Below are 27,504 nucleotides of genomic sequence, written 5' to 3'. Positions count from 1 at the left end.
ACAGCCAGCCCCAGAAGAACTGCTCACAGCACCCGCCCCAGCTCTGCCTGGGGTAGACCCGCAAAAAGGAAGAGTCTAAAAAGTTCTCCAGACGCGGCTTCATGGGGAGATGAGACCAGGGGTTCCTAATTGTGGTATGGCAAGTGGAGGAATCCAAATCTACAGTGTGTGTGTGTGTGTGTGTGTGTGTGTGTGTGTGTGTGTGTGTGTGTGTAAGGGGGGTAAGTATAAAACAACACACCATCACCCTTGGGAAGATTTAGAAGCTCCTGTTTTCCCCTTTTGTAAAACAAAGACAAAAATCTGCCTGACGATGGGGACGGAGTCACAGACTCAGGAGCCCATTGGCTCACCTGCCTTGACTGTGGACTGAGGCGATCTTGTGGCTGGCCAATCCTCCACTGAGCATCCAGGTCTGCACTGTGCCATTTCCTCCACAAGAGATGGCCACAGACCTAACTCGAGACTCGAGAATCAAAGCAGCGTTCACTTAGCATCAGAGGTGCAGTCACTGTGTGACCACCACCCTGTGCAGTTCTCTTAGGTAGCCCGAGCTCCTCTCCCCTGCTCCCGGGGATGTGAAAAATCATCTTTGCCCTTTTAGGAGTGTGGCTGCCTTGCCAACCATCACCGGCTACCGTCTGTCCCCAGAGGCGGCCACTTTACTCACTGTGTAGACCCTTCCATCTTTAAAGAAAAGAAGAAACCGAGTGACTCCTGCTTTGGGAAAGTCCCTCAGAGGGTGGCTGTCATTAGACCAGGTTGACATCACCTTCAAACTGTACCAACCATGAGAGCAGTATACCCAAGTCCTGGGATTTCAGGGAGTGTGTATAGGGATAGGGATCGGGATCGTAGGGGCATCTGAGAATTCTGCCTGGTTAAACGTGCCTTCTCTGTGCAGGATATAGACAACGTTTCTCATGCCTTTAACATTCCCTGCTACTCAGGGACACTTTGGAGGACCAGAGCAGCCCAGGCACCACCATTCGGGGCTTTCTTGGGTTTTAACACCTCAGCGCAGCTGTTATGAGGAAGTTGGGGTTCCTTTTATGGAGTCTCAGTCTTGTTAATACATGAGTTCAGAAAGAAGCTCTAGGACTGTTGTGCCCAAATTCTGGACCCCCAAATCACCAAGAGGCCCATTTCGATACAAAAGCAAAGAGTCTTTTATTGTAGATGTTTAACGAGCTAACCCCATTAGCTCAGGTCCTTCACCCTGCCACCATGGCGAATGGCTGGAGAAAGACCCTAAGCAACCTCGAGGCAGGAATCTTAAAGGGCAGCATAAGGGGAGTGTCTAGGGGCATGAAACAGTATCAGGACTGGTGTGCTTCCAGGTTTGGGTGACCTGCCCTGTGTTGATTGGTCCATTGGTTGTTATGGCCCATAGGCCCTCCCAGGGTGGTTGCTATGCTCTGCACGTCACTGTTGTGCACTTGTCCAAAAAGCACACCCAGAGCCATAAAGCACAGCCCTGCCAGTTAACTTCTGATTGGTTCCTTGCCATAAGGGCATCTGACCTTAGTGACCAGGACAGGAGCGGCAAGGTCATACAAGCACATGTTAGCCTGTAATGGCTGCTAAAATGGGGGACTGGTCACTACAGGACCATTTTATTAGAGTTTCAAAGAAAACCTGTAGACCAAGTAAGCTGAAGGGATGGATAAGAGGAAGCGAGATAGCCATGTCATTTAAGTCAAAGTTCAAGAGAGCAGCAGGCAGGCTCAGTCACAGCGATTGATAGCTGCTCTGTGATAGATGTGAGAGGAGCTTTGGGTGCCCTAAGTGTCAGGGATTGTGCATTCAGAGTCTCGGCTGGCATCCAAATAAATCATATAGAAAGGAGGGGAAGGAAAGGCTACTCTTTTTAGTAAAGTGGGCAGGCTTAGCAGTACCTCATGGCCAAAGCTTTGAAAAAAGAGTTCTTTTTTTAATTTTATGTGCATGGGTATTTTGCCTGCATGTATGTCTGTGTGCTATGTTCAGGCAAGGCCCACAGAGGTCAGAAGAGGGCATTAGATTCCCTGGAACTGGAGTTATGACAGTTGTGAGCTGTCATGTGGGTGCTGGGAATTGAACCTAGGTCCTCTGGAAGAGCAGCCAGTGCTGTTGTTGGTTGCAGGGTTTGTAACTGAGTGGTGCTGATGGCTACTTTTCTCCTCGGGTAGCATGCAAAGTGCCTTCCAACACCATGAACTCCAGTCAGTAGGAAGTGAATCTTCTAGATGGGCCCCAGCCCATCATGTTTGGCATAAGTTAAGTGTTGTCTTCAGCAATGGACCTTACCATCAGGTTATGGGAAGTAACCGTAGTCTGTGATGTTTTGTAGGGGACTCCATGGAAACCCCTTGGCCAATGACTCATTGTTAATGTTTTTTGTCATTTTTTTTTTCCTTTTTGAGACAGGGTCAATTTACACAGCTCTGGCTGTCATGTAATTCACTATGTAGACCAGGCTGTCCTAAAACTCAGAAATCTGCCTCCCTCTACTTGCCAAGTGCTGGAATTAAAGGTGTGTGCTGCCATGCCCAGCCTCAACATTAACTCTTAAAGGAGGAGATAATAGTATGTAATGTTCTAATCTTTACTGCAGATCAAAACCACTAGTGAACTTCAGATTTTTTTTTTTAACTAGAAGGAAATTGTGGCCATTTAATGGGCTTAAATAAAGCTCTGAAACACCCACCCTTTCTTCCGGTATTCTAAATATTAAACAGAGGCACAGCCGATGCTTTCCTTGCCTCCATCAATGGTCTCCAGTGCTGTCAAACCTTGTCTAAATACCTAGCATGCTCATTGGACTTCTCCAGCACACTACCCAGATACCTCACTAAGGACATGTCCTCTTCTGTGCCTCTTCCTCTAATGTCCTTTATCACATGTCCCAAATCCCAGGGCATGCGGACGGTAACCCAGCACACGTGAGAGAAGGAAAGGAGAAATGCAGGAAAAGGCTTGTGATTCTCATGTCCATAATTGGGAAACTTAGTCTAAGATGAAAACTGGCAGCCCAGTGCTCTGTCCAGAAAGGGCTACCAAGTCTGAGTACTGCTCTTATCAGACTGCCATACAGGGATGCCTGGACCCCTAGCATCCCAGACCTCCCCGCATTCCAGAGATTTCTGCACTGTGCTGGGTGTCTGGGGGGAACCCTTTGAACCAAAGTCTATTTAATGAGTGTCAGTTTCACTCACGCGCAGTCTCTGATATAGCTCCTTTGATGTGGCCTCTTTTGAGTCTCCTCACTTGTGACTCGTATCAAAAGCACCAACCCTCTTTGCTGGCCTCGAAGCTGTCTTTGCAGAGATATTTCATCATGCCCATCCACAGGCACAAGGGTCAGCCTGAAGATAAGGGCAGAAACAGGGTGGCCAGGGTTTGCTCAAGCGCGAGCCTTGAAGAGAGCAGCTGGGACACTCAGCTTGACGCTAGGAGGCCTGTGCCTTCCTCCCTGCCTCTCCACTACCCACAGTTCTGTACACAGCTTGGGCACAAAGGGACAGTGCTAAGATGGAAGGCGCAGGCAGGCTGGACCTACGTTTTACCTTCTACCCTGCTCTGTGTCAGGCTCCCAGTTCAGGGGCTGGATTGTAGCAGTTCCTCAGTTAATACCCACCAAATGGATGTGTGAGTGGTTGAATTGATCCTAGCACCTGATTTTAAAAGTCTACCTATATTGTCCCTGAAAATCTGTTTGAGCTGATGGACACACAAGCATTGGAGGCCAGGATTTTCTGGGATGAGCCTGCCCTTAACTTCTAAAGAGATCTGGGTAATAATGGCTCCATGATCAAGGAGCCTAATGCCCATACTGCAGACACCACCCAGGCTTTAGGTGTTTGATTTCCAGATGTTTTTCTCTGTGTGTGTTTAAAATTTGGGAAAACTGAGCACCGCACTGCATTTAAATTCAAGGGAGGAGAGATTATAAATACATACAGCACCAAGCTTAATGACAGAGATTGAAGAGTCTGAAGAAAACACACCATTAGGTGATTTTGTAGAACTTGTTTATACAAATTAAGATGGCCAAGTGCAGGCTATATTACTATTTGACATTGTCTTGGGGGACTAGAGTTATACATGCAGTTTGTCGTTAATCATAGCACAATTATGTGGCATGGGACTATATTTTCCTTATATTTGTATCATGTATCCTTTGTAAGGGTTCCCTACAATGGCCGGCAAACAGGAAAGGCGAGAACAGTAGCTGAGATACATAGCATAAGAAACGGAAGCTGACACAGGTAGAACTCTTTTTCTGTGGCCCAAAGAGCAAGTCTGCTGTATGCTGAGCTCACCTCCAAGTCCTAGCCTGTGTGTTGGTAGCCGTTACCAAATGTCTAAAGGAAGCAACGTGAAGGAGGAAAGGTGAGTTCGGCTCGGGCTTGAAGGGATAGCCCATCACAGTTGAGAAGGCACAGCTGCACAAGCGTCTGGAAGCACTGGCAGTGAGAACTTGCTCACATCTGGGCAGACCAGGAACTGGAGAAAGGGGAGGGACTTCCAAAGCTCATCTGCTTCTCCTTCCGGTTTATGATTCAGTCTGGAACTCCAGGCCATGGGGTAGGGCTGCCTACATTCAGGGTGAGTCTTCCCTCTTCAGGTTTACCTCCCTGAAGACACCCACAGACAAGCCCAGAACTGTGTCTCACCTGTGGGATTCTTAACTCAACCGAGCAGACTACAGAACTCAGCCATCACACGCTGGGTGACACAAGGAATACCTTAGGCATGTGTATGGCTCTTAAATAAAAAATATGCAGCCTTCTCCTAAAGTACAACCTTTTCAGACTTGAGCAGAGGTGTCCTAGAAGATATCATCTTGTTTCTAATACATCACAGGGCCCTCTCCTAAGAAGGCATCAAGTGTGTTTAAAAATAGGGAAGAAACTGCAGAAAATCAGCAGAGCAGAGGACGGAAAACACTTCCCAAGTGCACTGGCCAGTACTCATTTTCATGCCCTGCCTTAGCCCTGCTCGGCATGTGCGGCTGGGAGAACTCACTAAGGCCCTTCAGTTAGAAGCCAATGTAGGCTACCACAGCTGAGTGGCTGGGAGTGCAGGGGCTTCAAGGTCGCCAGCACACTTCACCACCTCTAGGAATCTCTGGTCCGATTTTTGGTACAAAGTCTCACCAAGGGGGCAGAACAAAGTCCTACACAACACTCCGGCCCACGCTTTTCCCTTTTTACTTCATTTATCTTTGTAACTACCACGTGTGAGAGCAGGGAGCAGGTGACTGCACAGAGTGGGTGTCTGAGACAAATGGCCCTTCAGATGGGTGACTCTTCAATATGACATTTCCAAGGTTGCCTTGGAATTGCTGCAGCCACCCAGGTAGCAAACAGAAAGATATGCTGTCATAATATTTCTCAAGCTGGCCAATATTAGTTAGTAATGGTGTTAGTACTTAGGCATTTGTACTGCCCTGCCTTTGGGGTTCTGGCAGGATACACCCTCAGCTGCTGCCGCTAAGAGCACCACCTGTGCCTATTCACTATGTTCCCTTTTAAAAGGGCCCTGCCCACCTCCCATCCCTCCCACCCCTCTTTCCTCTCTCCCTCTGCTCCTGTCCCCAGAGGCCAGTCTCTTCCCTCCTCTTCCCCCTTTTTATGATCCCATTCCCCTAATAAAACCCCTGCACATGAACTCTGTCATACAGCATCTTTCTCTCTCGTGCCACCTTTAAAAATTACAACAAACGGGACAGTTGGTTCAGTGGTCGATGTCACTGGCATTTTGCTCTTGTCCCCACTCGTCTCCATAGTCTTGTGATCTCTGCCAAAAGAATTCAGATAAGACATAGAGAGTATAGTTAGAAGACGGAGTTTATTTCAGAGTAACATGGGAAACCCCCAAGGGGTGAGAACGAGCAATGAGCAAAGAGAACCTTGTGTCAGTTTGCATTTTAGATAGACCACACTATTTCTAGTGGCCCCGAAACAGATAGCTGTTCCGGTTTCATCTCCTTTGCTTGGATAAAATACCCTGACCAAAAGCAACTTGTGAGAGGAAAGGGTTCATTTGGCTTGTAACTTCCATCATTGAGGGAAGTCAGGGCAGGAATAACCAGGGGCAGGAACTTGATTGCTAGCGCACTCTCTGACTTGCTCCCTGGCTCATGTCCCTCTAGCTTTCTTACACAGCTCAGACCCACCTGCCTAGGGACAGCGCCTCTCACAGTGGGCTCTGCTCTGCTGTATCAGTCATCAGTCAAGACAATCTCTCACAGACATGGACACAAGCCAGTCTGATGTAGGCAGTCTCTGAATTGAGAGATTGTGTCAAGTAGACCACTGAAGCTAATTAGGACAACAGCTTTCCCAAGGGGTGTTTTCCTGTCCAGATGATTGATGGCCAATTTGACTGACACAGAGTTGGCATTAGTATGTGTGGAATGCATGCTGCTGACCTGGAACCAGCTTTAAATAGTTATAAACGAATGTCCTTAGGCAGTTCAGGATGTCCCATCGAAGAACCAGATTTGACTCAGGTCCCTCTCCTCTGTCCTGGGCTTCCCAGGATGTCGATTATAAAGAAAGACTCCAGTCCTCATGTCCACCAAGCCTGCTACTTTCTAATTGGCCACCTGACCATTTTTAGAACACTCACCAGAATGTTTCCCAGGAGTTTCATAAAGTCCCCAAACTAGTGTTAGGGGACTTCCCACAAGGAACTGCCCCCAACTGGATTCCGAAGAGAGACATACAAAACCCCAGGGTGAACAATCCAGAGTGTGTGCTTGGATTTAAGCCTGCAAGAGAACAAATTTACTAGACTGGACCACAGAGTGGTTAAGACACTTTGTTTCTCAGTCAGTGCAACAAAGAAAATAGAAACCTAGGAAAATTATGCACCGGGAAAGAGTATTCTTGTGAAACCCAGGAAAGCTTATTTATGAAGAAAGCCCTAAGGTGTATGCCAGGGTGAGAGCTCAAAGAAAATTGTGTCAGTAGCAATCTGTTACCCAAGGCTGGAGCCATAGAATATCCTGTTGTCAGGGTTAAGCATCTGGGGTACAGCAAGAAAAAAATCCGATTCCAAACCAAAATTGACCACATGCTGCTCCAAGCATTATTTCCTTAACTGAAAGATGGAAAGATTAGCCCAACACAGCAGCATACCCCAGCAACGCCAGACACAGCCCCAACAGGAAGACCAGGGTTTAAGGCTAGCCTGGGCTACATAGTAGCTTCCCTACCAACCAGAGACTATCTCAAAAACAAAGAATAAGCAAACAAAAAGTTTACCAACAACAAAAGAAAAATCGACAGATTATATATAACCACCTCATCACTTGTGATAACAAGCAAATGGAGGAGCATTTCTCAGCTCAACTTCCACCCGAGTGAGCTGTTCTCAGCAATCCGGGGTGGGGGGGGAGGTCACAGTCTCCTATCTTCATCAGAGTCTCGAAGCATTTTCAATGAGCTAGAGCAGACTAGCAGGACGGCAAGGGATGGAATATTGCAGGTGTCCACGTCTCTTTGAAGTGTGGCTTGCCCTCTAAAAGCAGTCCTTTTGAAAGCCTCGGGCCACAAACATTCCATCCATCTCAATTTCTCAGGGCTAACTAGATCAGATATTTCAAGGGTGCATCTACACAATGGTTTGTCATTGTAATAAGTGCTCAGACAGCCAGAGTCCCCATTCAGACAGGAGGAGCGGCCACTCAGTGAAACAGACATAGGCTGGCTTGTCCTTTCTATCAGCTGCTAAGGATCCCCAAGGAAAAAGAAGAAAGGAGGCAGAGGCCTTTAGAGCCCATAGGCTTGGGACCAGGAGGACAGGAACTCCAACATCAGCCTTCATAGCCTCTTCTGCTTTCTTATTTGTCTTTCCAGTCTTCGTGCAGCAGTGCCTTTGAACCAGTGTGTGTCAGCCGAGCTATCCTGTTTTTGTGTTTGGAGTATAGCAAGGAATAAATAAACACAAACCCCTGCACTTGAGGACCTTGTATCCTAACAAAATATTAGAAACCCATAAGAGAGGGGGCAGAGAAATTGCTCAGTGGTTAAGAGGACTTTCTGCTCTTGCCGGGGGCCTTGGCTCAGTTACACCACCCACATGGCAGCTCACAACTGTCTGTAACTCCATTCCCAAGGGATCTGATGCCTTCTCTGGCTCTATAGGCACCAGGAATGCACATGGTACGTATATACACACAGGCAAAACACGCACACATACTTTTAAAAGCAAAATATTTTTTAAAAGAAAGAAATGCACTCTATACACACTATATAATGGGAATTGCAGTCACTATTGTGTTAATCCATGAAACATAATAGGCATTTAATAAACTGTGGCAATTATTATTCAAATTTCTCTCATATTTCTCCAAATACCTTTAAACACTTCATGTGCAATTGACCCCCAGTTTTATTCATTCGACAAACCAAGCATGTGCCACATAGTAGACTCTTCAGTGCCACCAAAGATACAAAGAAATGCTGTAGGAGTACCTGGTCCCAGCCCTTGAGAATTTAATGGTCTGGGCCAATGTATACTAGAAGAGACACCCTTGAGAGCCCCCAGAAGGGAGTAGCACCCTGTTCCAGGTCTACTCATCCTAACAGGGCACTTCACTAATGATGGTGTCATTTTAATTCATTATATCTCAGCTATGGCTGGTGACTCTAGGAATGCTATGAACAAAGACATGGAGATAGGAGTCACTTCCCAGGACCACAAGAAGATTCCCAAGCAGGCACGGGATTACATCCCTATTGCCACAGACCGCACACGCCTGCTGGCAGAAGGCAAGAAGCCACGTCAGCGCTACATGGAGAAGAGCGGCAAATGCAATGTGCACCATGGCAATGTTCAGGAAACCTATCGCTACCTAAGTGACCTCTTCACCACTCTGGTGGACCTCAAATGGCGCTTCAACCTCCTGGTCTTCACCATGGTCTACACTGTCACATGGCTGTTCTTTGGCTTCATTTGGTGGCTCATCGCTTACGTCCGAGGTGATCTGGACCATGTGGGTGACCAAGAGTGGATTCCTTGTGTTGAAAACCTCAGCGGCTTTGTGTCTGCTTTCCTGTTCTCCATCGAGACAGAAACAACCATTGGGTATGGCTTCAGAGTCATCACGGAGAAGTGCCCGGAGGGGATCATACTCCTTCTGGTGCAGGCCATTCTGGGCTCTATTGTCAATGCCTTCATGGTGGGTTGCATGTTTGTGAAGATCAGCCAGCCAAAGAAGAGAGCGGAGACCCTCATGTTTTCCAACAATGCCGTCATCTCCATGCGGGATGAGAAGCTGTGCCTCATGTTCCGGGTGGGGGACCTCCGAAACTCCCACATCGTGGAGGCCTCCATCCGTGCCAAGCTTATCAAATCCCGGCAGACCAAAGAAGGGGAATTCATCCCCTTGAACCAGACCGACATTAATGTGGGCTTTGACACTGGTGACGACCGTCTCTTCCTGGTGTCCCCGCTCATCATCTCCCACGAGATCAATGAGAAGAGCCCTTTCTGGGAGATGTCACGTGCTCAGCTGGAACAGGAAGAATTTGAAGTTGTGGTCATCCTAGAAGGAATGGTAGAAGCAACAGGTAAGACATTTTGCCCTCCTTGGCCACCTGGTCCTCTTCCTGTGCCCTGGAGCACAGACCAGTGGGGCTCTAGAATGTATACATCTGTGTGTCAGAATCCCAAGATGACAGTAAGGACACCCTCTTCCATCCCCAGTGTGACCAAGCAGCAGTCACCCAAGATAGAACACTAACAATAGCTAACATGGCTGAACACTCCAACTTCTAGGCATTGTTCTAGGGTTTAAACATATATTACAACTGAGGCCCTTTCACACCTCCACAGGGAGAATCCATGGTTTAGAAGCAGAAGCAGGATGTGAGCAAGCTCCACCAAGGATCCCAGAGCCAGCCCTCATTTCCAATAGATCAAAATGCTTCCTCTCCTAAGACAGGCATGGGGTGACTGGGAAACCTGGGCTGACTATAGAGGGTGGTGTTTTAGAGTGAGACTTCTTGACCCTATCAGTCAGGGGTCCTCAACCTTCCTAATGCTGTGACCCTTTAATACAGTTCTTCATGTTCTGGTGACCCCCAACCGTAAAATCATTTCACTGCTACTAAATAATTGCATGCTTGTTATTTATGAATCACAGTCAGGATATCTTATATGCAGGATATCTGATATGAGACCCCTGTGGAGGTTGTAACCTATAGGTTGGTATACATGTTGTGGGCCTTATCATTGGGAGAGGATGGTGTTTTCTGTTTCTGTGATAGAATATCACCCAGAATATGACCTAAAGCAACTTGGAAAGGAAAGGTTTATTCATCTCCTAGGTCACAGTTCGTCACTGAGGGAACTCAGGACAGAAGTCCAGCAGGGGGAAATTAAAGCAGAAACCATGAAGGAAGGCTGCTAACTGGATACTCCCTCTTGATCGCTCCCCTTGCTTTCTTAAGCAGCACGGGCCTACCTGCTTAGGAATAGTGTCACCCACAGTGGGCTGGATCCTACCACAGCGATCGTCGATCAAAACAATTCCCCCACAGACATTCCCACAGGCTGATCTGATGGAGACAATTAAGAGTCCCTCTTCCCAGGTGATTCTGGTTTGTGTTAAGTTGACAATAAAAATTAAGCAGTGTAGACGCTACTTCACAGGCAGTCTTTCCTAAGTTCATAGGAATTCCTGCAAAGGCCTTTTTTCAAAACTCCACAAATAGTGTTTATGTGCTTCTCATCCCCTTTTACAGATATGGTGAACCTCAAGAGGGCCAGGAAGATGTTAAGCGTTCATACTTGGGGCTTTCTTTTACAAGTTTCCAGCCTTTTCTACACACCACACTGGTCCCTAAGATGTTAGGGGCTTGTTAAAGGTGGCCAAGCGTGCCTGTCATCCCTTGCGAATCTGGCTACTGCCTGGCAGACTCAGACAGCACGTCCTCAAGCCTTCCCATTTCCAAGTCAGAGTCAGGCAAGGTGATGGCAGGCCCTAGAGACTATGCCTAAGGCTGCCTGGCCATCTGCTGGGGGGCCGGAGCCTAGCCAGGAAGCATATGGTGGCAGCTGGAGGAGCCCCTTGGGCTGAGGACAGTCAGGAAGCAGGAAGCTGATTCGTGTAGATGGGGACTCTAGGGTCACTGTGTCCTTGGTAACAGGGTCAGGATAGAACACAGGATCACTTTCTGGGGAATGAACTCATCGCTGAGATCCTGAAAGGGGATCAGGCAAAGACAAGCCTCGTTGTCCCCGGCGATGCCCACACTGCCGCCAATGCCAACGTGTAGTAGGAGAGCACCCACAGACCCCCCAGCAGAGGGAGAGGAGGCTGACCCATTTGCCTGCTCCTCCTCCCCCATTTTCCCTGAAAGTCCTGTCCTATACTGTTGTGTACTAACTACCTGACTTCCTCTCCCATAACCTGTGCTAGCTAATCTTTGTCCTCTGTCTGTGGAGCCATGTGGGAGACTGAGACCACCTACTCACAATTGGCATGAGTTGTTTCATTGTCATACTCATGGAACCCAGCCTTGGCATGAATTCAGGCCTAGTTTGAGCAGCATAACTCTTCCACACCCTTCCTATGTCAGTCTGGGCAAGTTGCTTGACTAGTCTGCAAATGAGGAGAGTCAATCTCATGTGCTCGTAGGAAGACTAAAGGGCCAAATGGAATGCCACAGGTGACGCACAGAGAGGCTAGCCAGTGCCATTTCCCTAGAGGGTGACCAGGAAGACCAATGGGGGTCCCACAGGACTTCTGCAGGCACTTACGGGAGTCCTGTGCCAGGGTCTTTTCAGAGTCCCTGCGAGCCTGCAGGCACGGGGCCTAGAGCTAGACTGGTCAGTGTCCACTCTCTATCTCTACTGGGCTGATGGGTATACACCTAGGGTGACACCTGAATGGAGAGGCCTGGCTGGGGCAGGCATCACCCTGAGATCCACCATGCAAAGGATGCTTTGCGGGCCCAGGCACAGATAACAGGAAGCAGTTTTTGGCCTCACTCAGGTTTGTATGGCCCCTCTCCCGGAGAAGGCCTAGAGTGGGAACTGGAGTAGGTTCTCATTCAGTGCCTAAAGAGCACAAGCTAGTCCTTCCTTGGACAGAGACTAAATACAAATTTTCTTCTCTGTGACCCTAAGCACAGATGCTTCCTCATCCATAAACAAAACTGCCCTCCCTTTCTGGAGAGAAAGCAACACCTAAAAATAACACAGCCATGGCAGAGCTGCAGAGAGAGGGACTAGAGGCATTGGAGTATCCTCAGATCAGAAATCAGGCTGGGTGGTACTTTGCTTCTCCTTCCTGTGCACACATACATGTTTGTGTATGGATGCATGCACATGTATGCTAGCATGTATGTGTTCACGAGTGTGCAGTTTCTGTTTGTATGTCCACTTAGAACTATTTCCCTATGTTTTGAATGCCCGTCAGCAGCAATCTGGTCCCTCATTCTGAACTTACCTTGTTCAAACCCTTGTCCTGCCTCCTTTCCAGTTTCAACCTTCTAATCCTAAATGCTGCTTTCAAAACCTGTGTCCTTGTCTCTGACTATTTCATTTCCCCCTTTAGCATCTAGAAATGTATTCCAGAATCTTGCAAGTTGATTTGTTATTTTCTTCCCTCACTGTAGTGTGAGATCCTCCACAGCGAGGACCATCTCATATTCATCTTTATCATCCAGGTCCTTGGAACAAAGTCGATTTTCAAGAGGCACTTGTAAATGATTGGGTTAATGGATGGTTGGGTAGATGGATGACTGAAAGAATGAATGGTTGGATAGATGGGTGATTGCATGAATGGATGATTGGATAGAGGATTGGAGGAATGGATGGTTGGACAGATAGATGATTGGATAGATGGATGGTTGGAGGAATGGATAGTTAGATAGATAGGTAACTAGAGGAATGGATGATTAAATAAATAGATGATTGGAGGAATGGATGGTTGGATAGATGGATGGTAAAAGGAATGAATGGTTGAATAGAATGATGATTGGAGGAATGGGTGGTTTGACGGGTGAATGATTGGAGGAATGGATTGGATAGTGATTGGATGAATGGATGGCTGGATAGATGGATGGTTAGTTAGGTAGATGGATGGTTAGGTAGGTGGATGATTGGAGGAATGGATTGTGTCTTAGTTACTTTTCTATTGCTGTGAAGGAACATCATGATCAAGGCATCTCATAAAAAGCATTTAATTGGATTGCTTGCTTACAGTTTCAGGGGGTTAGTACATTTCCATCATGGCAGGAAGCATGGTGTCAGACAGGCCAGCAGGCAGTCATGGTGCTGGAGCAATAGCTGAGAATTTGCATCTTATCCACAGGTAGCAGGCAGAAAGAGAGACACAGACAGACAGACAGACAGACACACACACACACACACACACACACACACACACAGAGAGAGAGAGAGAGAGAGAGAGAGAGAGAGAGAGAGAGAGAGAGAGAGATGGCCTGACATAGCTTTTGAATCCCCAATTCCAACTCCCAGAAACGCAGCCCTCCAACAAGGCTAAACCTCCTACTCCTTCCTAAACAGTCTATTAACTAGGAGTCAAACATTCAAATATACAAGCCAATGGGGGGGGGCACATTCTCATTCAAGCCACCACAAATGGATGGATTATTTAATGACTGGAGGTGGGTTTGATTGAGCAGATAGACAGACAGTTAAAGGATGGATAGTTACATGAATGGATGGATGATGGAATAGATGACTGGATGGATAGATGGATGTGTGGGTGGATGGACAGATGGATAGACGGATCAATAAATGGGTGCATCTTAATGCATCTTAACACGTGGTCTCTTTCCTCAGGCATGACTTGCCAAGCACGAAGCTCTTACATGGATACAGAGGTGCTCTGGGGTCACCGATTCACACCCGTCCTCACCTTGGAAAAAGGCTTTTATGAAGTGGACTATAACACCTTCCACGATACCTATGAGACCAACACGCCCAGCTGCTGTGCCAAGGAGCTGGCAGAAATGAAGCGGAATGGTCGGCTCCTCCAGTACCTTCCCAGCCCTCCCTTGCTTGGAGGGTGTGCTGAGGCTGCGAGAGATGCTGAGGCTAAGCAGGATGAAGAGGATGAACCCAACAGACTGAGTGTATCCCAGGCAACCAGGGGCTCAATGTGAAGTCTGTGCTCTACCCAGAGCCTCTTCTTTCCAGACACCAAGGAGCCTGGGAGGCCAGAGAGGCCAATTAGTTGAGCAACCTTTGTGGGGCCCCAGGAGCATGGGAGCTCTCCGGAGAGGAACAGTGTATTGAACCCTCACATCTCCTCTTCAGGGCCTCAGAGCAAGTGGACTTGCCTAGCCCTCTTGGGCAATGCTTTCTAGGCCTCAGTGAGTGAGAGCATTAGCTAAGGCTGTAGCCAGGGTGGGCTTCCTAGAGAGAGTTCTAGGTTGCTATCTCCTCTCTCTCTCTCTCTCTCTCTCTCTCTCTCTCTCTCTCTCTCTCTCTCTCTCTCTCTCTCTCTCTCTCTCTCTCTCCCTCTTTTGCTCTCTTACCTATTCACTTCTCTCCCCAATTTTGTCTCCTCTAGGGACTGGCAGTATCACCCATGATTCTTACCATTGAGGCTTGTGGATTGAGGATGGATGCTCAGGCCCACATCCAGGGATTAATCCACAGAGACTTCACAAGCTGAAGTTACCCAAGTCAGGGAACAATGCCTTTTAGTATGAGGCCAAAACCACTCACTAATAACTGTTTTCAAGGCCCTTTGTTCACCTCTGTGACTCCCTAGTGCGTGTTTTTCTCTTCTATGTGTGGACACTACGGCTTACAGGGTAATTGAGTTTATTACAGTGACCCTGGGACACTGAGTACCTAGGAGCACACACGACGGTGTCCTCACAACTGCCCGGTTCTCCTAGTCATACTGTGCCTTGCACCTCAAAGGAGGAACCTAGAAGTTGTGCTCTTTGTAGGATTTTTTTGGTCTAAGAACTTCAAAGAACCAGGAATGTGGTCCTGAACATGTGAATTTCAGAGAGCCAGATGAGAACTAATTGGTACTAACGCAGGGATGTCAGCGAGGAAAGGGAAGCAGGGGTCATTTTAATATAAGCATTTGGAGCCTGATGTCCTGATGCATGCCTGTAATCTTAGCACTTGGCAGGCTGAGGCAGAATTGTGGACATGAGGCCAGTCTGGACTAGTAGCCTAGTCTCAAAAAAGCAAGAGACAAACTAACAAATGAGAAAACATCTGCCTCAGTTGCTGCATGGGGCTTAGGAGAAAAGAGGAATATGAAACAGAAGTGACAGGTGGCCAAGGCTGGACCAAAGTCTTAGGGAGGTACTGAGATGCCCCTGGACCTCCCTCCTCAGAACAGCCCCAGCAAGGTGCTGGGTATGCCTGAGAAAGGGGGTGAGAGAGTCGGTAGGATAACTAAGAAAGAAAAGAGCCCAAGAATAGAGAGGAGCTTTGAGGTCCACAGCCCCGCAGACTTCTCTCTTCCAGTCTGAGGACTGATGGTCAGGGCGAGGAGCCTGAAGTTGAAAAAGACAAGCTGGGCCTCGTCTTGGAAAGACATTGACATGCTCCTCCACATCTCTAGCCCAGTGCTCATAGTACTCTACCAGCCTTTGAAAGCAGAAGCACTTCCCTGCTGTGCCCCAGAGCCCTTTTCCTGGGATCTATAGGGAGAAGCTAAGGTAGCCAAGGGAATGGATTTCTGAACCTCAGGCCTCCCCCCCACCCAGATTGGGTTTCCAGGGTGCTAGGCTGGTGAGGAGAAAGTGGCCTGGGGTGAATAGTTACACTTGTAAGCTTCCCACATATAGAAGATAGGATCCTTTACTTGGCACCTGATCTAAACCTTGAGAGATGGTCTAAGCAGTGAGGTGTGTGTGTGTGTGTGTGTGTGTGTGTGTGTGTGTGTGTGTGTATGTGTGTGGTATGTGACTTGTGGTATATGTCTGTGGTGTAGGAATGGTGTGGGGATATGGAGGTGTGTGTATGGTGTGTGTGTGTGTGTGTGGTATGTGACTTGTGGTATGTGTGTATGGTGTAGGAATGGTGTGGGAATATGGAGGTGTGTGTGTGTATTTTGTGTGTGTGTGTGTGTGTGTGTGTGTGTGTGTGTGTGTGGTGGGGAGTTTGCCATTCCCACTCAGGAGAGAAAACCAGCAGGTCCACAGCACCCAGTAAGTAAGCTGCAATCTGGAGTCTAAGGAGGGAGCCCGCTGTTAAGACTGGATGTCTGTGGTAACAGGAGATACACAACCGCAATAAGAGACAGGCACTTGAGCTGGCTTTCCAGAACCCAGACATTCAAGGGCAGGACCAGTTCTGCTCCTTGGTAGGCTTTGAATCCTGTCTTGATTAGAACTAACTAGTACCTGCAGGTTAAGTCCCATGGTGATGGAGTAGGTAAGTATAAGAAGCATCAGGCAATGATTGTCTTATGGCTCGACAGTGGGCTGGCTCCTGTTGCACACTTGCCTTATTTGTGTATCTGAAACATCCTCCAACTGGCCAGGAAACAGCACTGGTCTGGGGAGTCAGGGCACTGGTGTGCCAAGGAGAAGCTGTACAAGCTATCAAAGAGAGAGTATGCTCCTTAAGGTCTCCTCGAGCCAGAGCTGATGTGTACTGGAATTAGGTAGATATTAATCTCATTCAGGTTTCTAGCACGGTAACCTAAATGTGAGGGGACTGCCCTTTATATCTCAAGGACATCTCCATCTCCATGGACAGTTGCTTTCTCTAAAGTTCTCCAAATTCTTCAAATCATTTTCTGGAAGTTCTTGACTAATAAATTTAAAACATGGGCTGATTATATAATGCCAAGTCTGATGCTGGCCGGTATCTAAATGGGTCACTTCTCCTACATGTAAGCCCTGTCAGTCATTATCCTCATTCCATCCCTGAGGGCCCACAAAGAACTGTGGCGGGGCTGAAGAAGAGGTCAACGGTAATTCCCACAGATCTCTGCTCCTTGAGTTTAGGAAGCTGACTTCCTGCCTTCACTACTGGGTCCTTCCTCTCTGGAGAAATCCCTTGCTCCATGGGCTGGTAGAAACTCCCCAGAACCACAAGTTCCTGCCAGTTCTCTTCCTGCCTATCAATCTAGCATCTGCTAGGTTCCACCAACATGACCACAGGCCCTGCTCGCAGACCTCTCTGCTTCAGATACGGCTCCCATGGCCTCCTATACAATCAAGGAACCCACTTGCTACATTCTGCTTGGCTGCTTTGAGAGCCTGGCTGAAGCAGTTAGCACTGATGGGGAAGAGCCCCTGCCTGTCTGGGGAACATGTCCCTGCTTGTTATCTATAGCAACTGGGAACCTTCATTCACACCTCTTATCCATGGCCTGCCTTTCAGCTGGCCTCAGCTATGAGACTTCTGTGCAGCAAGGACCACAGAAGCAGAAACCGCTTACCCTGGGGTTGACCAAAAGCAAAGGTTTGCACGTTGACTTCTAAGACATATCTTTGCACCTGTCGTGTGTATGGCTATGTTTAGATACTCCTCCAGGATTCCCAGACTTGATTCTCCAAATACTGCAGAGATGGTATCTGGAGCTCTTTGTTACCACAAATGAGAGGCATGGCCTCTCTCAAGCAAACACAGCAGGGCCATCACCCTACACAGACACCCTTAGGATCAGCTCCCCAGGCTACAGGCCCAGACAGAACTCTCACAGTGGTGTTCGCAGATTCCCAGGCTGTGCGGTAGAGCAGTGTTCCCTTCATCCTGTAGCAGAATGACTAGTAAACACCTTTCTCTGATTCCCAGAGACATAAAAAGCCTTCGAAAAAGAGATTCAATGTGGGGAGAATGGCTTTCTCTGAGAGTCTACTTAACCTCTGGGCTTGGGTTCTCTAACAGTATCCTAAGCTACTGTGTCAAACTGCCCTCCTGGGTATATGGTTTCAATCTTAATGGAAAAGAACATCATTACATTGCTAAAAGTTCACCCAATAAGAGGGCTTGACCTTAGATAGCTCTTCCTCATTTAAAATGATCATTCCTAACTTCCCAGAATTCAGGTGCATTTCCACTTGGAGCAAACTCACTCTGGTTTTTGTTCATCTAAACCTGTGATTATCGGCATGTGGCATTTAGGCTGTTATTGGCATGGGAGGATCAGGCCTAGAGATACCACTGCCCTGGTAACAGGGTTCAGTCTCCACAGGAAAAGCACACTTCAAGATGGCAGCCACGACAGACTGCAGGGATTCCCATAGTTCATCTGTCCACAGCTAATTTTCACCTTTTATTCACCATTAGATATTCAGAAGCCACCTTAAGTCACGAGTGACTTTGAAGTATCTTTCTCCTTCGAATAATTTTGAAAATACACACTTTAGGGAGTCCCTGGGCTGTCACTTTGCAGGCAAGTTGTAAGTAATGACTGTTAGCAGGGAACTCTGGGGAGAGACAGGGAGGCCATGGTAGTCAAGGATAGCAAGCGAATTCTCACATGAGACCTAAGCTCCACCGAGCGTGTCATTGGCAAGGGAGTTGACAGGAGGTATGCTCCTGTTCTGGTCATCAACGGGCAATGTCAAAATCTCACAGGGACATGGTGGCTAACTAGATATTCCTCACTTACACTCCCCTGTAAAGATAACACGGTGAGCCAGGACACTGATTCACCTTGAGGTGGCATGAGAAGCCCCAGCTGGGAGAGTGCAGATACAGTGTACTGGACATCCCATGTCCCACCTAGCGCCCATCCCCAGGGTAATGAGAGAGAAGGAAATCAACAGATGTGCTATCAGAGCAGCCACCCAGACCCCTCCCATCAGCAAGCAGCAGCCCGTAAGATCACGTGGTGACACTGACCACGAGGACTGCCTGATAGTGACAGGAAGCAGAGACATAGCTACGGGGCCAGGGAGCTCCCAGAAGGCCAGCAGATTCTCACTGGGGATGCCCCTGCCCATGGACAGAACTATAAATCCTGTGCAGATGTCTAAAGCAAGGCTGCAGGGAAAGATGTCCCTAAGGGCATGTTTGCCACTCCAGCCCAAGCTGTGAATTGAGGAAGGAGCAGTAGATAGAATCTGGTAGCAGACCCCCACAAAATCCACCCTAGGGACATGTAACAGGTGCCTCTTTAGACCTTAGTGGAGTCCAACAACAGGATCTGTCAACCTGTTTGTGGTAAGCACATGTCTAAGGAAGAGTTTTGGAAATAGAAATGTTGGCTGAGATTTTTTTTCCTCTAAGGGACTATTTTCTTTTATTCAAAAGCTGCTATTCAAATGACCTTGGCTTCTGTGTGCTGGAGGCAAGCATTCTAAACCACAGGGGAGGAATTGGTGAGAACTCTGATGTGTTAGCCAGCACACTGAACTTCATTCTTCTCCAACAGTATAAGTCTAAGCCCAGAGAACCAGGGTCGCTCGGGGTGAGACTGCTGTTGGAAGGAAGTAGCTGGTGCACATGTCCGTGCATTTAGGATCCCTCTGTGTGCACTTGCTGAATGTTGCTGTCACATTCTGAATCACCTCTGAAATAAACACTTTCACGGAAGAGACTGCAGCCAGCCCTGTGTGATTTGAGGCTTCCAGGCTCTCCTAGCTGTGTTGTTACCTGAAGGAGTGAGCAGCTGCAGCCACTCAGGAATTCACCCGCCATCTGCTGTCCTCACTGGGTCTGGTCCATGGAGACAACTGAAAAAGAGGGAAGCACGTTCATCGAATTGACTGTGCTCTAGAGGGTACGAAGAGCCAGAGAGCTGTCACAGTTGCACTGCCAGGGTCTTCCCCTCCCTCCTCTTCAGGCTAGAATTCTCCCCATTAACATAACCTATTGGGGGGGTCCTAACCACATCTCTGTATATAAGGATGCTCCTGTCTGTGAGTCTCTCAGAACCCCCACAGCAGAAAACCTGGGTACCAATCCAACAGCTATTCATTCTGATCGTTCCCTCTAGGCTCCATAGGCCTTTGCTAGGTACAGCAACGCCAGTCTCATGGTGAAGGTTGAAAACCTATGCATCAGGAAACAGAAGCCCAGCCTGGGATACAGCTCAGTGGAAGATATCATGCAAGGATGTGGGCCCAGTTCCCAGTGCTTGGGAGGGAAGAGGAGGGAGGGAAGGAGAGAGGAGAGAGAAGGGAGGGGGAGGGGGAAGGAAGGAGAAAGGGAGAGAGAGAAAGAAGAGAGGAGAGGAGAGGAAAGAGAAAAAGAACAAGAAAACAGAGGGCTCAATCCACAAAATGTCCAAAGGGGCTGTGAATTCTCATTACTTCAGCTTCCCACACATACCACCACATTTACTGGATACCCACTATGTTCCAGAATCAGGAGAAGACACTGTGGACTCAGTAGTGATCAAGTATGTCTTAGTCTACTCTAGTTGTTCTAACACCAATGCATCATCAGCCTGGATAACGCAGAAACAATGAAAATGTATTTCTCATTAAGCATGAGAAGATTCGGTGTCTACTAAGGGCCCATTCCTCATGAATGATAACTTCTATGCATTCTCACACCACAGAAGGGGCAGTCTAGCTTTCCCTCAGGCCTCCCACATAATATTGAAATTCCCATTCACGAGGGCTCCACCCTCATAATCCTCTTCTAAAGTCTACTTTCTAACACTATTACCTTGGGGATTAGGTTTCAACACACAAATCTGGGGGTGAAATAAACATTCAAACCCTAACAAAGATAATGAGATGCTGTCTCCATGGAACTTGTTTGATGTGGAGCACAGAGAGCAAGGGACATAAAAGGCACACAAATAAGAAAACGGAAGGTAACAATAAAACCCAACACAGCAGAGTGCCCACCCAGCCCTGGCTGCTGAGACTAGACCCAAGGACATAGGAGCTCACCAAACAAAGTGGACAGGCCCAGTCATTTGGGGCGGAAGGACAAAGGGGCAGGGAGGTGGGGTGTATATGTAAAGTCCTGAGATGAGGAGACAGGAGGACCTGTAGAATTGAGTGAAGACCAAGGTCACTGCGGTTCCACGAGAGAGGGGAAGCCCAGCCCATGCCTGTCTGGGGGAGGTCTTGGATGTCACCCCAAGGAGAGTTTATTGAAGAGTGGCCCAGTGTGCTGCAACTCTCATATGGAATATATGGATGTGGTGCCTCTGTCTCCAGAGGGCTGGGATCTCAGGTGGGCATTACCATACCTGAACAAAAGTACTTATTTAAGAGAACAAGAAGAACAAAACAGAAAACACTGTGAGTTACGGGCTGAGGAGATGAGTCAGAGGGGAAAGTGTATGTGTATGAGCACTGATTCAGAGCCCAGGTACCCACGCTAAAGGTTGGCCATGATGACACCCGCCTGCAATCCTGGCACCGGGAGGAAAGCAGTCAGGAGGATCCAAGGGTGTCACTGGCCAGTTAGTTTAGCCAGAGGTGAGCCAGAGGAAGACGCCCAAACTGACCTCTGGGCTCCTCGTTTGCATGCATGGATATTTGCACCCGAATATGTGTGTGCTCAAACACACACACACACACACACACACACACACACACACACACGCACTATTTTCAGTGCAAGAGGGGTCTTGGGGACTGGTCCCTCACTAATGAAGCTGTCTCTGATGCTTTCTCAAGCCATCCATCTAGGCCAAATTAATAAAACACCAAATGGAACAACCTGTAGGTATTCACTGACTGTCTCTGGGTTCCAAGCATCCTGAGAGGACCTAGGGAAACAACATGGAGTAAGACTCCATTTCCTTCTGTTGGGAGCTTCTGCTGAGCCCCACAGATGGCTGCATGCTGATTCCCCTGATGCATTTCGTTGACTGCTTTGTTTCCATTTAAAACATTTTAATAGATAAAGACAATTGTCTGTAAAATGCATAAATATACACATGACAAATTATTTTTTAAGACTCAGCACTTAGTGTTTTTTCCCTCTAAACTCAATCAAAAATTTACCAATACTAAGGATGCTAACACTCAGCACCAAAAGGTAAGACCACATCCAGACCAGTCTTCTGCCTGCTCCAAGTCTACCCTTGTGGAACATGCTGTGTCACTGTCCTCACTGTGACCCTGGGGAACAGCTTTGACCAGGATGTCCTGTCAAAGATGCTCTCAAAGACAGAGGCACCACCTGTAGAAAGTTATTCTGTCTCCTGGGGGTGGAGGGTCTGGGTTTCTCCTGGCTGAAGCATAGGCATTAGCAGGTCTTGGTCCTTCTCTTCCTGACCTTACATCTTTAGACACAGTTCTCAGGATGTTTCCATGTTCCAAGTTAAAGAAAAAAGGAAAGGAAAGGAAACACAACAAAACAAAACAAAGCAAAACCATGGCTATTTGTCTACAAATCTGGAAGGAGACACTGACCATCCTGGCTGGTCCAGATTTGGGTCTCCCTCCCTTTATTTGACCACATGGCCAAAGGCAAACAGCAGGAGACAACATTTCTCAGCTGGAAGCCCCTAGCCCAGGGATAGGATTTCTACAGACCTAGGAAGTTCAGGATTCATGTATTCATCATTCACTGAGCAGCCTTTCCTGCTGTACCCAGGCCAAGGAGTAAGGACATGTGGATCAAGCTCTGCACCAGGATAGGAGATCCTGATAGCCCCACAGAGGAGTCAGGAGTAAAGCCAATGAACTCATCAGTGTTAGGGCCTCCTTTTGCCCATCCAATGAATGAGAGAGAGTGTACACATGTGCTCACACTCACATACAGCCCCACAGCAATGCATACATGAAGTGTGTGTAACAGTGGTCTTGCCTAAGCACTGTTTGAGCGGAGTTCTGAAGGATGAGCAAGGCTGATAGGTAGGGATGATGTACCATGGAGAACCTAGAGAAAGATGCCCCTTGTTTAGGTGATCAATGCACAGGGACAGGGTGGCTGGAGGGAAAGTGCTGAGAGCAGCTGGAAGATAACAGCCTGGGTCACCAGGAGTCATTGTGATTGTCACCCTCAGAGCAATGGACTCCTCAGAGAGATCATTGTTTTCTAGTGACTAACATGCCTAAGCAAGGAGATGTATTGGAAATGACAGTGATGGTGAACTGAACTAAGGAGGCATTGGGGACAAGCAGATGTAAGTGGATTTTAGAACGTGTATGAAGCAGTTTGCAGAATTGTCCGGTGTGGGGTTGAGGAGAGTGATAGTGACACACCCTTGCACCTGGGCTCCCAAGTTACTGAGTTTAGTTGCCCTGGAATAGAATCTAGTTTGAGGTAGGAGTTTAGTTTCATATCAAACACTCAGAAGCAGGCATTTGCAAACATCTGTCTATATCTACATGGATGAGAGTCCTGAGATTGGGAGTCATCGGGATATAAGTGGGATTAAAATTGAATTCCCAGAGGAAATTGTCCTAGAAAGAAGTAGAATACAGATCTAGATGTCCCCAAGTGGCGGAGGCATGACCTGAAGAGAGCTCCTGCCGGCATGACATCAGCTGGAGAGAAAATGGGTCTGTGGAGTAAGCAGAAGAGGTCTTCTCCATACTGTGCATCACCTTCTAGAAATCTCCAAGAAGTTCAGATGGGAAGACCCTCTGGGTACCACCAAGAGACCTGCTGTTGCTAAGGCCTCTGTGATTCCAAAGGATACTGAGAAGGGAAGTATGGTCTGGAGTAAGCGTCCAAGTGCACATGACTTAAGGTAGTTCTGCTTTCCTAAGTAGACCATCATCTTTACAAGTTCCTATTCAGCGCCTCTTCCCACGCACCTCTTGGTCATGGGTTTTCCAAGAGAACCTACTCCTACTCCAGAGACTCCACCCACCCCTATCCAAGGCTCCACCTACTTTTAATCCCACAGGTTCCACCCACCCCTACCCCACAGGTTCCACCCACCCCTACCCCACAGGCTCCACCCACCCCTACCCCACAGGCTCCACGATGATGCCCACTCCTCCCTTCTGCATATAGCCTTGCTTCCTTCTCTGAGTCACATCGGAGCTGTTCTGACTTCTCCTAATTAGCTCTTCTTACATGGTAGCTTTGCGATTCCTTTCCATTTCCACTGCCCATTTAAAAGCTTTCTTATTTTCATTTCTGAAGCATCCCTTTAAACTCCCTGTCACCTCTTTGGTTTCTATTGTGAATCTGACATGCCGCTAGCTTAAAAGAGTACATTTCCATATTCTTCTTACAGATTTGCATTTCCATTTCATCTAGAGAGCAAACAGTGGAATCCTCAGAAAGAGCTGGTGGGCAGAGGGTATGTCAAATGGAACAGCTGGCTCCTTTGCAATGGAGATCTCAGAGGAAAAGTTAAGAAACTAGCCACAGGCAGAAAATGTTGAATCCTAAGTGTTGGTACAGCATTGCATCCCCACATTCACCCTATCCCTTACAGTACACTGACTGTGCCCAGAAGGGCTTATTGTGGAAGGTAATTCAGAAGCATGTTTGGTTACAGTTGATGTCCCAAATAGTTCCACTTTACTCATCTCATATGCTGAAGAGTAAGCTTTGTCTTCCGAGCGCATCCTTCCTGTCCTCCAAGCCCAGAACTACCCTGCCCTTTCCCTACTTAGGAAAGCAAAGGCAATTGCGCTTAAGGTTTCCGTAGTAACACACTCAACCAGGCTCCACAGAGGTGTCAACAGATGGCAACATTCTCAACCCTACAACATAGATGGCAAGTCACACTGTCCTCTGGGGGGCTCACAGCACCATTATTATTATTATTATTATTTTGGTTTTACGAGACAGGGTTTCTCTGTATTGTTTTGGAGGCTGTTGGTCCAGCCCAGCCTCGAACTCAGAGATCCGCCTGGCTCTGCCTCCCGAGTTCTGGGATTAAAGGCATGCACCACCACCGCCCGGCCACAGCACCATTGTTTCAAAATCCTGTAGCTGCTTTTCCCTTAGTGACCTTTGAATGATTTCCATCACCCTTGCCTTGCTCACCAGTTTCCCCTGTGAGGTATAAACAGAGCCCCAGGCACAGGCACCAACCCTCCACCCTACCTATACACGCGTGTCTGGCTTCACACCACTCCACTGGCAGTGTCTCTGCGCCGTGTCCACTCTGTCTCAGTGCTCAGGCCTGCGCTTGGCTTCTGAGTGTCTGTCTCTACTATGGACCAGGAGAACTACTCTTGGAATGCCAAAGAACTAACTAATAGAGCCTCTTGGGAAGGAAGAGTCTCTTTTAATGGTCTGTACACACAAGCTTCACTCTCCTTACCTCAGGGGCCACGGACACCAAGGGGCAGCGCGTCTCTCCACCTCCATCCCTGGCCAGCAACTAATGATGTGAATGCTCTCTCCCATCTGCTCTCCCTCATCCTCTCTTCCCCTGCCCCTTCTCTTTTACTTCAGCATGGCAGCACTTATCTCAGAATGGCTGGTCTTCCAAGAACTTCTTGGGTCCAGCATCAGACCTCTTCCCACTGTTGGTAGGTGTTCCATGTGCCCCTGAGAGAGTTCCTGGGCCTCTGCCATGCTGCTTCTTTCTCTTTACGCTGAAGCTGGCTGTATCTGTCAGACTGTCCATCCCTGAGACAATTCGCTTTAAAAAAATCAGCTTAAATACAAGATACCTGCCCCTAAGGACAAGTCCCCAGTGACCCGCAGTTTCCAGCTAGGCCCTTCCTTCTGAAATATCCAGAACCCTCCAAGATATGACACCAGCTGGGGTCTACACAGGATGACATTTCCTATTTAGGCTGTTACTGCCAGCCTTTCGGCATTCGCTCAGTTTGCAGTCAGTTACTGAGTGTGTGCTGTGCTATGGTTAGCTCTGTGCCCAGTAGCGCGCTATGTCCTTGCTCAGGAAGTACAGGAGGCATTAACTGAAGCCCATCTCGCTTCACACACACTGTGTGCAGGACGTTGAGGCTGAGCTGCCTAGCTATCAGTTCCTGTCACTCCTGCACTTGGGACAGACAAGGGTGCTTCTGGAAGAACAGGTAGCAACTCCTCCCCTCCCCCGACCTTCCCATTCAGTTTGTGAGAAACAGTGGAGGTTTTCAGATTTCATGGGGATAGGAGCAACAGAGGCCTTTGGAAAGGACTCTGGGGCTTAAGAGATAGCTCAGGGTGTAAGGCACTTGCCATCAAGCCTGCGGACCCGTGATCAATCCCTAGGAGCCACATGGTAGAAGGAGAGAACCAACTCCCACAGGTTGTCCCCTGACCCCGACATGCATGCTGGCACATCACCTCTCCCCCATAAAAAGCATTTTGTTTGGAAAGAAAGGGCTCTGGATCCTCACACGGGCAGCCAGTGGAACCATTCACTCACAAATTAGATGGCTATTTTGCATTCTGAGCACATTTTTCAGATGTAAGGGAGACACATGAACATTTAGCCACAATAGAAGGCTATAATAAATTAATCTACAGCAGACTAGTCCCCAGAAAATTGTTTGCCATGGTTATCGAACAAAGTGATGACCTCAGCCCCAGACGGCCGCTAGCCCTGCAGACGTGCACACTGAACAGCTGGGCTAAGATCTCCGCTGCAGAACCCACTGTGCAGAAGCCAGCAGCCCTGCACAGCTCTGTCCAGGAAGAGGGCAAGCAAGACTGTGTGAGAATATGAGGCTTGGGGTGGACTACCTAGACCCCCACTACCAACACCCACAGTTCCTTCTCCTCTCCACCCTGCCCAAATGCCATACCAAAATGACAGTGGTGACCAAGGGAGCTGTTGGCTCTAAGCCCTGTTTTAGCCTCTCTACTGGGCTTCTCCCTGGTATTTGCTTCCCTGGAATATTTCATTTTCTCTTCCCCTCTGCTTCTCCTTCCAGTTACATATTTCATTATTTGGTTCTGCTTTCTGGTGCACAACAGATGATGTTCACACATATATGTGCAACATGCGCGCGCACGCGAGCGCGCACACATACGCACACATACACATACACAATTTACAGCTGATGTTAATGTTAGCAGTATTTGGCGATGAGGGCTTTGTGGGGCTGTGACTCATGACAACATGAGGTGAGGTCCTTACCTTGAGATTAGCATCCTTATAAAGAATGACAGATGGAAGCTTCATTCCCCTCCACTCTGTGAGGATGTTTTAAAAATGCCACCTGCCAACTAGGACCTGGTCCCAACCACACACAGGATCTGCTGGCACCTTGACCTTCAACCTCCCTCCCAGTTTCCACAACTATGAGAAATAAATTATTGCTTAAGCTGCCCAGTCTATGGGATCTATGAGATTACTCCAAGTTAACTGGGACTCATTTAAGGCCAGTCTCAAGATCAGCACAGCAAGGAGAGGACCAAACACTTCCTGGAGGGGTAAGAGTGTTCAGATTTAGCAAGTAAGATTGTAGGCTTCTCAGTTAATTTAAGTGTCAGATAGGTAGTGTCATTTATAATGTGAGTACATCCATGCAATGTTTGGAATGTACTTACACTAATATGTTTTTGTTTGTTTGTTTTTCATATCTGGAATCCAGATGGAGATGGGTATGCTGTGTTTTCATTCAATCTGGGACCTCCTCACTTCAGCACACAGCCTTGGTGGGAGGAGTCAAGGTAGCTTAGGTTCTTTGCTGTCCCTGTGACAGGGAAGTGACAGGAAAAGCTAGTACCCGTGTGTTGATGCAAAGGTTCTGTCGTGGC

General features: G+C 48.0%; 1 protein-coding gene and 1 long non-coding RNA gene across 2 annotated transcripts in view; one reads left to right on the top strand and one right to left on the bottom strand.

The window, feature by feature from the left end:
* Kcnj5 (potassium inwardly rectifying channel subfamily J member 5) overlaps positions 1 to 15,886 on the top strand; it is a 30,679-nt gene extending 14,793 nt beyond the window's left edge. Inside the window, exons 2-3 of the mRNA XM_040730144.1 lie at positions 8,628 to 9,566; positions 13,813 to 15,886. Of these exons, the coding sequence (XP_040586078.1) occupies positions 8,630 to 9,566; positions 13,813 to 14,135 (1,260 nt within the window). The 5' untranslated portion in view covers positions 8,628 to 8,629 and the 3' untranslated portion in view covers positions 14,136 to 15,886. The remainder of the gene's footprint in view (positions 1 to 8,627; positions 9,567 to 13,812) is intronic.
* Positions 5,817 to 19,638, bottom strand: LOC121133499. Its single transcript, XR_005870351.1, has 2 exons — positions 19,558 to 19,638; positions 5,817 to 9,541 (listed from the first exon to the last, which is right to left on the bottom strand). It is a non-coding gene; the product is annotated as an uncharacterized LOC121133499 (long non-coding RNA).
* Positions 19,639 to 27,504: the final 7,866 nt, after the last annotated feature.

The sequence above is a fragment of the Mesocricetus auratus genome, unplaced genomic scaffold (genome assembly GCF_017639785.1).
Source record: "Mesocricetus auratus isolate SY011 unplaced genomic scaffold, BCM_Maur_2.0 Super-Scaffold_100022, whole genome shotgun sequence".
In the NCBI taxonomy this organism is placed as follows: domain Eukaryota; kingdom Metazoa; phylum Chordata; class Mammalia; order Rodentia; family Cricetidae; genus Mesocricetus; species Mesocricetus auratus.
The sequence above is the reverse complement of the archived record's forward strand: the minus strand, read 5'-3'. Positions and strand labels throughout refer to the sequence as shown.